General features: G+C 38.1%; 2 protein-coding genes across 8 annotated transcripts in view; one reads left to right on the plus strand and one right to left on the minus strand.

Moving 5' to 3' along the window:
- Positions 1 to 7,189, plus strand: part of 5-ht1 (serotonin receptor) — a 109,813-nt gene extending 102,624 nt beyond the window's left edge. For all 7 annotated transcript variants that reach the window (XM_071784665.1, XM_071784664.1, XM_071784669.1 and 4 more), the window contains 3 exons: positions 1,375 to 1,530; positions 1,908 to 2,068; positions 3,110 to 7,189. In XM_071784665.1, the coding sequence (XP_071640766.1) occupies positions 1,375 to 1,530; positions 1,908 to 2,068; positions 3,110 to 3,611 (819 nt within the window). In that variant the 3' untranslated portion in view covers positions 3,612 to 7,189. The remainder of the gene's footprint in view (positions 1 to 1,374; positions 1,531 to 1,907; positions 2,069 to 3,109) is intronic.
- Positions 7,190 to 8,236: 1,047 nt separating this feature from the next.
- On the minus strand, positions 8,237 to 12,233 carry L(2)37cb (lethal (2) 37Cb). The gene is made up of 12 exons (XM_071784663.1): positions 11,812 to 12,233; positions 11,571 to 11,739; positions 11,243 to 11,487; positions 10,954 to 11,156; positions 10,577 to 10,872; positions 10,089 to 10,393; positions 9,868 to 10,025; positions 9,508 to 9,781; positions 8,979 to 9,414; positions 8,807 to 8,912; positions 8,559 to 8,735; positions 8,237 to 8,475 (listed from the first exon to the last, which is right to left on the minus strand). Exons 1-12 carry the CDS (start codon positions 11,972 to 11,974, stop codon positions 8,344 to 8,346), a joined length of 2,664 nt encoding a protein of 887 aa, XP_071640764.1. The 5' UTR covers positions 11,975 to 12,233; the 3' UTR covers positions 8,237 to 8,343.
- Between the last annotated feature and the right edge of the window lie 87 nt (positions 12,234 to 12,320).

A 12,320-nucleotide genomic window follows, 5' to 3' on the forward strand; every position in this document is an offset into this window, starting at 1 on the left:
GCCACGAGATAGGGAAGCGCCGCGTGGGAGTTGACGCGATCGAGATCGCAACACACGAACGGAACTACATATCATCTCGCAGATCTCTTTGAATACCCAGAAGATCACTGTGACGCATCGAAATGCAATTTTATCAATTCGGCAAAATGACGTACATAGAATATGAAAACGTGCATTACAGCTTTGCACCATGTAGCTGGAAAATTTCTCCACCGCTCTCATTAATTCTTCCTTCCTACAAATTTATACGCATTTTGTATTTACCGGAAGAGATTTAATCTTTTTCTCTTTTTTGGAATCTTCCTGCATTTTTAACATGCTTTCAATTTGAAACTCGAATAAACATCGTTCGTTTTATCATTTTACACTATCAAAAGTGTAATAAAAGTCCGATTCTTTTTCGGTATTCAAGTCTGCGAGACAGATATTTCAGTACACTCGGATCTATACACATATACTACGGAATAGGGTCATGAACGCGTTCATAAATTTTCGTCGAAAATTGGGCGAAGGCAAATTCAGCTCTCTCGTGCGCGCACGTTGATGTAACGAGAATTATATAGAGAACACTACTCATGAAGTATGAAAAAGGATAAGGCCATAAAGTGTGAGTGAAACGACCAGAACTTCCTGTCCATAAATATATCTGATCAGTGTGAGATGAATATGTTACGTAATATCCTCGGCGTATACCCTCTCTCCCCTATGAATGGCTCAAAGTTAGTTCGGAATTAGCTTAAAACTCGATAAACTGCGTAGCGATCATCCCGATCAAATTTAACGGCTAACTTGCATTTCCCAACTGATGAAAAGAGGCGTATATCGATTCTCTCAACTGGCAAGTTGAGTCAATTATCTTAACAAATAATGCATGCGAGGAATTGGCTTGAGTCGTGTAACCGCCAAGAAAATACGCAGATAAAGCAGGCGCCGGGCCGCAATTTTCTCAAACGAGCGGAATAATACGTGTGCTCTCTTTTTTCTTTCCGTTTCTCGAAAAAAACTAGGTTTACGAGCAAATCTAATTGAAAGTTTAATTTACTAGTACAAGACAGTGTTCTTAGTAGTGTGCCAGGTTTTGCGGGAAGTATAAAATTTATCGGGCTAGTAAAGAGTGTTTTATTCTAACGGTCTATTCTAATTTAGAGTTCTACTAAATATATTATAACAATGGTAAAAATGTATAATGGCATAGCTTACATCACCAACTTTGCACGAAAAATATATGGAAATTGCATCATAAATATTTAAGCGACATATACTAAAAATCAAGCCATTGAAACGTAGAAAAGAGTACGCAGAAAACGTTAGTTATTTAGTTAGTTTTACAACGATGAAATGACGGAATCATTAACGCGGCACTTCTATTTTAAGGCAAGGAATCCGAGAAGAATCGGCACAATGATCGTCACCGTGTGGGTGGTATCCTTAGGAATCTCATTAGCGCCTCAGCTCGGGTGGAAGGATCCTGATTATTTGGTCCGCATAGCCCAAGGGACGTGTCTCGTGTCGCAAGATCCTGCATATCAGGTGAGTGCTTCCGGAGAATTGCGAGCGGATCCGAATACTTGATTAATATTCGCAACTGGGAATTGCACTCGTGTATTTGGCGGAAAGTGTTAACACTTCGAGGAACGTTATGCGGAATTTTGAGTTACTCCTAGTTTACGTCATAGACAGACTTTTGCCTTTCAGAAATTAGTTAATTAATAGAGATATAAAAATATGATTATCTTAATGGGGATAAATTTACATTTTCTCTGTTCTCTCGCAAGATAAACGTTACTTTTAGATCTAAATTCCAATAATTTTTAATGTAGAAGTGTATGATGTATGACGAGGGAGGAACATTATATATTATTTAAAAATATATACATATATATATATATATGTATATTATCTTACAGATCTTCGCAACTTGCGCAACGTTTTATCTTCCACTACTAGTTATTTTATTCTTGTATTGGAGGATATTCCAAGCGGCTCGTAAGAGGATCAGGAAGAGGCCCGGCACCATTCTTCAGCCGCCGCGTGAACGAAGGGGCATCCTCAGGCTTGTCACGAGAAGGTTGTTGCCTTTTTGCTCCCTTCCTGGTTTCTTTTGTCACAATGTCGGAATCCCTACCTAAATCTGAAACGTGTAATCGAACATGTCGCCTTTCGTAGTTGCAATAAACTTGAAGAGCTTGGGGAGTAACAACGCGCTAAGCCACGTAGAATAAATCTCACAGCCGAGCTGTTGAGAAATGAGCGTAAATCCTTCACAAGATTTAGTCCGCTCCCCTATATCTTGCCAAGAACATATTCTTTATAGGGTTCATAATTTAACTTGTAAATAAATATTTTTATAGCACCCAGTATTTTATCTCAAGTGGCTTAGCATGCTCTAAGCATTTTTATCTCAATGACCAGTGCAGGCCACGAGAATAAAGGTATGAGTTTACCTGTTGATCGTTCTGTCGTAAAAAGAACATTATTACTGCTTAATAGTTAGCATATCTTTTGAGCTCTATCGCCTTTAAAATGAATTATGTTATTAAATTATCATTAATATTATGTAACTATTTGCTTAACATTGCTCCAAAACAACGCTGTTGTAATTACTTATTTATTTTCAAACAAGTATGCATAATCTTGCATTTTTCTGCTATTTTTTTACATTTCTATTGAACAGAAAATAATTTCTCTATTTGTTTATCTTGCTTCAAAATTCATCAAAAATACGCATAAACTCACAGACTAACTTACGTACTATTTTTTCTCTTCTCATATCAATGTTAATAATTATTAATATAATAATTAATTCTAACTTTTCCATATTCTGTAGCTAACTGTAAAAATTAATATATCTTCTGCAACTATCCGAGAAATATCATATTTCAGTATTTATCAAGAAAAGAATATACAAGTACTATATAGCCACCCTTCCATCGCTTCTTCACGATCTCTTCTGTCGACGGCCTTTCATAAAGATTCTTAATATCGCCGACCCCGCGTCGTGTTTCAGCCACCGTCATTATTTGCGCGATAACGAGCTGAGAACGGATGAGCTACTCTCTCCCTCTCTCACGGGCCACGGCCAACATAATTATGATTTATCTGATTGTAGGCCCCGCGAGGAGTCGACGGCATTTACCATCACGAGAACCACCCCGGACCACTCGTCCATCTCGCCGGAGAAGTCGTCGTCGTACAACGGCGCGAATGCCACACCGTCAACGACGGTGACGCCGACGGCGGTTTCGACGACGACAACGACCACCACCACGACGACGTTGACGAATCCGACCAGCACGAGCCAGCAGCAGCCGGTGGTCAAGTGTACGAAGCGTACACGCGAGACGATCGAGTCGAAGCGCGAGCGTAAGGCGGCGAAGACCCTGGCGATCATCACGGGTGCCTTCGTCGCCTGCTGGCTACCGTTCTTCTTCGCCGCGCTGCTGCAAGCCACATGCCGAACCTGCCAGCCACCAGAAATCGTGTCCAGTGTATTCCTGTGGCTCGGCTACTTCAACAGCACCCTCAACCCCGTTATTTATACTGTGTTCTCGCCGGAATTTCGGCAGGCATTCAAAAGGATGCTGTGCGGTGGTACGCGGGGACTTCGCTGACAGTGGATTTAATTCCTTTGCTCCGTGCGCGCGGCCGGATGAAGAGGATACGTGAAACTCTTGTACATATATGCAATATATACATATATATTGCAGCCGCTTGCTACCCAGCGTTTTCCTCGGTGTTGTGTAATATATCTGGATGCCCAACTCTGAATATTGTTACATTTAAGTGGATTCACTTGCGCGGTTACTTGCGATTTTAGGTGCGAGAGTGAGAGAAATCAGCAATTTTAATATTACATTTATTTTTAAATACTTTCTCAAATAATTCTCAAAAAAGTTGAGGATGTCTCATTTTCTAGTGCAATTATTATCTCCGTCTTGTTAATATATCCTCTGTTTTTATTAATGATGTAATATCTTCATCAATTTTAGGATATATTGTTCAAATCGTCTATCCTTATACCAAGATCGATTCTGCCAGCATTAAGACACGACGGACAGTGTCCAACACAATATTGCTTCTTCCCTTTGCAGCTATTCCAGAGAATCAAGCCGCGCGCCGTTATTCTCGTAGATACTGTTAATGAGCATGACTCGTTCTCGTAAACAAAGCCAACCGAAATTCCACCGAAATTCGCGATTGACGTTAATTACAGTTAACGTTAATCGACGACGGCGGAGAACGATTCTATCTTAGAATATTTTTGCGAAACACTTCCCTAAATCGTCCGAAAAATCAAACGAACGACAATGGTGCGACATTACTCGTGATTTTTTTTAAGCGGGCGAAAATATTGCATTGCACTAAAAGGATATCGCTATTTATGAATTTAATTCGCTAGAATCGAAATTGGAGCACATTTTAACGCGTAAACTGGACGACACGCTTAGTGAGAAGAACTCTTGTCGCTTAAGCAATATAAATTTAAGCTATGATTATACATTTTTTTATTATACCTACTTATTATAATGTAAAGATGTGGATAAGCGAAGAGCCATATGAGTATCTAAGTAATACAGATGCTTAAAATTCACAATCTCTAATATTTTATTTAAACAAGAGAAATGTGGACGAAAACGTGGATGGCTCTATTAAAAGTTTCGGTTTAGCACCCATAGCATTTAACCATAATGTACGTACATAGTTGACATAATCGAAGTGAACGAAACACGTCTCGTGTTTTGTCGTCCAGTGAAAATTCCTTGAGATGTGCTCTGATAATGCGAAAAGAAAATCGCGAGAGGTACTCTTGCTGAATCATAATTGTACAGTATTGTGTATAAGCGCGCGATAATGCTTAGCGATCATACTTCCGAGCATTACTGTTGAAATATAGCTATGTATAAAAATTTTCAATCTTGGCTTGTCTCCAAAGTACATACGTAATGACAAGTCTGAATGTACATTAATTGAAACTGCGACGAAACGAATACATTACGAATAGGTGATGCGGCAGGATGGATTCGCGCCGAACTGTCGCGATCGTGTATAAAAATTTCACGTTTAAATAAGAACGCAACCTCAAGCTGACTCATGATGCTAGATACATCTTACGCTTTTCACTTGATTCGGAAGTTAGAGAAGTACTCTTTGGGAAATTTCTCAAGTGCAAAAGATTTCTCGCCGCCTTACGAAGGTTTGCTTGCGCAACTTTTCTCGTACAGAGTTTTTTAATAAAGAAACTAAATAAGATATCCCACACAAGCAACAGAATTGAATAGAAAGGTCGCAATATTATCTTTAACGATGTCAGATTTATTTTCACGAATTACGCGTAATGTAATGTATATAGATAATAACCATTAACGAGGAACGATTGAATAAATATAATAAGCGTAAGTACGAAGGAGAGGAGAACGTCGCAGTAAAATATCGCAATCTAAGCTTACATCGTGGATGCAATGTTAGAATCAAAAAATGATTTCACATTAATTATCCCTGTCTAAATTATATGATATATTACATATTTGAAAATGTAACTTTAGCCTTGCCATTCAATTCTGCGTCTTATAACCGAAACGTAAGCCTTTGAATTTACGTAATAGTGTAGGGTAACATCCAATACTATAATATTACTACATAACATGGCGGATGATGTTTAATTTACAGAGCAACGACTGATCGAAATCTGCGTACGCATATGAAATGAATAGGAATTGAAAAGCGACACACACTTTTCGTTTGTAATGTCTATATACTTCGAAATGCCGAAAGTGCACATGCGTTCATTTCGTTTCTACGTCAACTTACGAGCCACTAGACGCTCGCTACTTAGGAGTAAACATAGTTCTAGACTAATTATAATCTAATGTATTAGGCAGATTGTGATAAACGGCGACAATAGCTTTCTCGTCGTCAGAAATGACAAGATTTTATTTCATCCAATTTCCAAATAATATGAAATGGACGCTTTCTCGCTTAGGGAAATTATAATAAATAAGAATACAAAAGACATATTTAAATTTACTTTTTATTCGTATATAACATTTACTGAACGTAAATATAGAATTTAAAAAAGAAAAAATTACTAATTAATAGATGTCCTTTCTTTTATCAACTCAAACTGCTTAAAATTGAAATTTAAATTTTTCTCATTTCTGACGACCATTGTTGCTGAAATGACGGCAATATCGGATACGCTTGCGCTATCTAATTATGTCACTGGTCGTCGTTTTACTCACACGACATGACTAATAAAATATAACATTTTCTTCACGTTCATTTTTTATGTAAGTCTCCATCAAGTAAGGCGGAAAAGTAAGACGTTGTCTGCCGAACATTTTCAGCAATTTCTAGGGGAGATTGGAAAGTCATCGTGGCATTGCGATAGCTCAAAAAACAAGAAAATATTATTTTATGATTATATTATTATTATTATTTAGGATTAAATTTACCGCGAAAGATTATAAAAGAGTAAATTTTTGTCAGGCAAGCGTTTAATTTTGCAGATCTAAATACTAGTTAAAAGACAGGAAACTCTGATAAAGGATCAATAGCGCTGCTCGGTGTACCGAACAAACAATGTTTGATGTGGTTAACACTCATTAATAACGTTCTGTCAAAGTGTCACAACAAAATTGATCGGGAGCAATTTGCGTTTGTGAAATGCAAAATAAGCTTTGGCGATATACGCGGTAAAATGTTCAGTGGATAACGGGATACCGGGTAGATCATGTACGCTTGTAAATCAACAAACAATCGTATCATCGATCGTTTGTCTTCTCGCAAATATTGCCTCGTGCAGGAGATACAGGCCAGGAAGACGTTAATGAAATTACGAAGCACGTTTAGACGAGAGAGCGTTTGCGGCGAAGCATCGAGATGAGGTGGATGGTAATCGGAAAGATAAATATTATCCAGCGAATTAAGTCTATAAGACCACGTAATCATCCAGACGATAACTTGTTGATATAAATGCCAGGTATGTTCATTTGAAGTATTATGGAAGCAAAGTATTATCGAGCAAAGTGAATAAGAGAGAAAAGAAAGGAAGTGAGAGAAAGCAGAGCAATAAAAAAGAATGAGAGATGGGAAGAGAGCGCGGATGAGACCATGTATTTACAACGATGCTGTGTATTTGTCTTTGCAATCATAAACTGAAATAAATCACGGAAAAGTTTGGAGAAACTTGCTTGAATGGCTTCTCGCTGTGTTTGCAATATCAGCGATATCGATGTCTCGAGTTTCCCGCAATTCCATTACGGATTGTCGCAAAAGTAATTTCGTTTCTCACTTTTTTCTCATTCCATTATCCCCATTTATTCGACTTTTTCAATTACCATTTGTCATTTATGAGGCATCTTTTCAACTTCCATACTAGAGACAGCTAAGTAATATCAGAAAAATTGGAACCCATTTTTATATCTCACATTTCGCCTCTCCCCTGAACTTTCATTTATTATTTATATTACACAAATGAGATATGTATCGCAATCAGACAATCACGTTTAATGTTAAATATAAAAGTAACGTAGAACTGTTTCTTTAGATGTCTTCTTTATGAAATCTTTTTAAACATTTGCATTTATTTGTAGGAGCTGTATATTTGAGATTTATTTCAAAAACGAGTTATCGCGTGATATGCGACGCATTAACGACACCGCAAGTCGATATTATATCCCCTTTCACACAGGATCGTTTGTGCATTATGGAGTTAATGTGCTATGCGACATCAAGATTATTATGGAATATCCCTCAACGCAATTACAAGGATTCTCCGAATAACGAATGATATATAGTGCATTTCATCCTGCCCCGTTGCATATACCAGTCCAAACATGTACCGCAGCTAAAACTGAGAAATGCAATCCTCGGAATATTAATGTGCTCTATAATTTACTTATCGCGTAGTGCCTCGTCTTCTCATCGTGCACAAAATATTACAAACCTGAGTGGTATTTTAGAAATAGCTTCTTTAACGATGTGCAAGTTATTATACAATATAAAAATAGAAAATTAGAATGAATCGAACTAATGAAGAAAAAATATCTTAAATTTTTTATTTAAAAAATTGGCTCAATTAAAAATAATTGAATTTATTGCTTGCACATCTAGCTATTTGGTTTTTTTAATATAAAAATTATCTAAATTACTTATGACATTTCTGTTGCATCTATAAGTCTTTCAAAATAAAGTTTCGCTACGTGGTAACAAAAAATTGAATCCAGGTGAGCAGTAATTCTTTTTTTATATGTATATCATTTTATTTGCTATATCATATAAAAACGCATATATACAAAAAAATGTAATTTAATATCACAGTTAAGAGATAGTACAGAATTATGTTTAATTTGTTCCGTCTGGTCGTGATCTGCCGGCTATTTTCGGCATCTTTTTGTTCGTTGAATCTTCTATTTCTTTAGGCTTATAATAATGAGGCGCTACTTCGAGCAACCATTTACTTTCGATTTCTGTCACCTACACAATACACATATATGCTTGAATCCCAATAAACTTACAAAATTAAATTTAGACAAATCAATTATTTTGTGTTGACATACCTGACGCATAAATTCCTTGGTAGTAAGGACAAGTTCATGATAAAGGAGCCAACGCGGAAGATCCTGGAACAAGGAACTATTTGGATGTATTGCGACTTGTTGATTATGCTTTGCAGTTTTGTAACAACCTCCTTTCGACAAGCGTGCCACATGGTAGAAATAACCAGCTGTAATAGCCTGAATACAAAAATATTTCCATTATTTTGCAAAGAAATCAATAATATCAGCACGTTGTGATGTTAACATACCTTTCTAATATTGACTGTTTCTGTAATTCCCGAGACCAATTCCATCTCGACACGCTGCATCAGGCCTACTAGCTGTTCTCTAACATCCCTCGCCCGTTTCATGGATCTAAAAGATAAATCAAATGTATTTTAACAAATAAAACTTGATAACAGATGCACAATATCGACTTACCTGTGCTGTATGAAATTTTCGTAACACCAATGTGTACTGAAGTCACTCTGTGCCCATTGATTGTACACATTAAGGAGAGTCAGATGATCACCGCCGGGTACGTGGAAATTCTTGCGCGCAGCATCGGCGTGTATAATTTTGTCCTTTGGCCTGTAAAAGATAGCGCCATTCACTGAAAGCATGGCCGCAATGGTGGCCACCTCTTCCGAGCAGCGATACTTCTCGCTAGCTAATAGCATCTTCGCCATCATCGGGTCCAGCGGAAACTCAGCCATTCTACGTCCGAGTTTTGTTAACTCTCCGCGATGGTTCAACGCGCCTAATGCGTACAGCTGTTCCATCGCCAAGATCAATGTTTCGGGCGGTGGAGGATCCAAGAAATCAAAGTGCATCAAATCATCGATCCCGAGAGCTTTCAAGGTAAGTACTGCGTTACCTACAAACGTCATCGAAATATTTTGACAAATTAAATTTAAAGAAGATAAGTATATAACTTATAATTTTAGCAAGATACATCATTGATTCTTACCCAAGTTAATCCGTTGAATTTCAGGCACTGTATTATCTTCAAGCTCGTGCTGATAAGCCCAAGCTGTGTACAAGCGAAAGCACTTTCCAGGTGCTACTCTTCCCGCGCGTCCCGCTCTCTGATTCGCGGATGCTTTGCTGATCGGCACGACTATTAAACTCTCCATGCCGGTGCGTGGATTGAAATTGTTCTGCTTCGCGTAACCAGGATCTAACACGTATACTATATTGTCTATAGTTAATGACGTCTCCGCTATATTAGTCGCCAGTACAACCTTGAAAAGAAACAAAGATTTAAATTTCACACACGAAGGATTTTGAAAAGTTGTCTAAGGAAAAAATTTTCTAAGGAAAATGTTACCTTCCTCGCGCCAGGTGGAGTCGGTTGAAATATTTTTATCTGCATATCGCTCGGTAAATTCGCATAAACAGGTAAAATCAAAAGTTCTGCCAATTTGCTCCCTAATCGTCTCACTCTTTCCTGCAACATTTCCTGACACGTCTCAATCTCTTCCTGCCCTGGTATACAAAAATACATTTTATTATACTATACAATAGCATTTTAGATATCATACTACTTACCAGTCAGGAATACCAATATATCACCCGGCGGTTGCGTTATGTGAATTTGGATAATGGAGACTACACATGCCTCAATATAATCTGATTCTGGGGCTTTTGTGTAATAGATATCAACGGGAAAACGGCGTCCGGGTATCCTAAATATAGGAGCATCGTCGAAGAATTCACTGAACTTTGTGGCATCCAATGTAGCCGATGATATTAGCAGTTTCAAGTCGGGACGAAACCTCGCGATATCTTTCACCAGTCCAAACAAAATATCGGTGTGTAAAGTACGTTCGTGCGCTTCGTCGATTATCATTACGCTGAAACATGCAATAAAAAATAACTATTATCATAATTTATCAATATATTAAGATTTAAAGCCTGAACAGCATCAATAATTTTTAAGTAATAATAAAAGTTATTTGTAATTCTTTTTAAATTTTTTATTTTTCTCATGTTTTCTTCTTAATTACTCTTCTTGATTCTACAAGCAATGAATGTACCTGTATGACGCTAGATCAGGTTCACTGAGAAACTCTCGATGCAGTGTACCATCGGTCATGTATTTGACACGAGTACGTTGCGATGTGCAATCTTCAAAACGAATGGCATAGCCGACTTCATTGCCCAGCTTAACAGCCATTTCGTGGGCTACCCTCGCTGCCACTGACATGACCGCCACGCGCCGCGGTTGCGTGCACCCGATAATCTTACCGTCATCCGCAAATCCAGATTCGTACAGGTATTGTGGAATTTGCGTTGTCTTCCCTGATCCTGTCTCACCTTCTATTATTAAAACCTGAAATACATATACGTTACATTCTCTGTATTCTCACATGTGGTTTGACACCTTATACCCTAATATCTGTTTTTCACTTACCTGATGATCTTTGATAGCTCGTATCAAATCCTTTCTAAAGGGATAAATAGGTAAACTCTTCTTCGTCTCCTGTATCGTTTGCAAACTTTTAACATGCGCGGGAGGACTTTCCTCACGTTTCTTATCCTTATGTCCAGGCATATGTAGCACTTGAACAAATTCTATCATCTCATCCTCCATGAGAAGATTATATTCCTGTTGAGCTATAATAAAAGATTATACGATTACTTAAGAGAAAGACAGAGCATATAAACAATATTATTTATCTTTAACAGTTTAGCATATATACCTTTCCTGTCTTTAGCACCAAAACGAAAAACAGCTGACGACATCTGATCTGATTCCCATTTGCTTTGCTCTGATTGCGGTGGTTCCTTGTCCGTTGTCGTGTCAGGTTCTGGTTCCATTTTACCCTCCTCAAGAGGCATGTGATAGCGCTGCATACGCTCGAGTTCCCTTGCTTTCTCATGCTCCTTCGCCAAGTGCAACAGTTGCTTCTTATGGGCTCTCTCTTGCTTTTCTTTCTCTGTTAAACTATATTAAAAAGATGGTTATTAAATCGATAATTATATCCTAAAGATATTAATTCTATATACACATGATTTAGAGAGAATTACATGTTTTCATCAAATAGATATTCGTCGTCGAGGATATCGGCCTCCAACTCTGCAACTTTGTCCTCTTTACGTTTCTCCAGGTATTTCCTACGAGACTCAGTTCTCAATTTTGGTATCAGCTTATCTCTCGTATCAGTCTCCATAATTTTAAGCCTCTTTGCTGCTTCGGCTGCAAGTAATAACGAGCAATGAGTAACTTATCCTTGTTTTAACGTTCATAGATATTCTTTTAGCAATTTACCAGCCCCGGAACCAGCGGGCATGGCAACGTTGCGCCTCTTGCTTTCATCTTTGGCTTTGAGACGACTCGCAAAGCTGTCTCTCTCCTTAATATCCGTCTTGCGACGTTCCTCCTCGCTGTCCGTATCCTCACTCGACGTTTCTTCTCGCCTATATTTGCTCATTTTGGAACGTGTCGTAGGTCGTAGGTTAGGTCTGTGTCTCTTCTTATCCCAAACGCAGGAAAATAATTGTAGCGACAGATACCGCGTCCAGTTAAAAGTAAGTGTATAACTTGCACGACAAGTAATTGAAAAATTAAAATATATCAATATTTTTACAATACTGAAATCTTATTCTTTGTTAGCGTAACCGGCCGTTAGCCAGCTTGCAGTTTACTCCAGTTACTCCACTCCGGTTACTCGCCAATCGCCATTGCTCGCCTGTGCTCGCCATTCGCAGTATTCGCACATGCTACGTCACGTGTTTAGTGGCGCCATATTACGATTCTGTGTAAGATAAATTCATAAT

Source organism: Temnothorax longispinosus, chromosome 7 (assembly GCF_030848805.1).
Source record: "Temnothorax longispinosus isolate EJ_2023e chromosome 7, Tlon_JGU_v1, whole genome shotgun sequence".
In the NCBI taxonomy this organism is placed as follows: domain Eukaryota; kingdom Metazoa; phylum Arthropoda; class Insecta; order Hymenoptera; family Formicidae; genus Temnothorax; species Temnothorax longispinosus.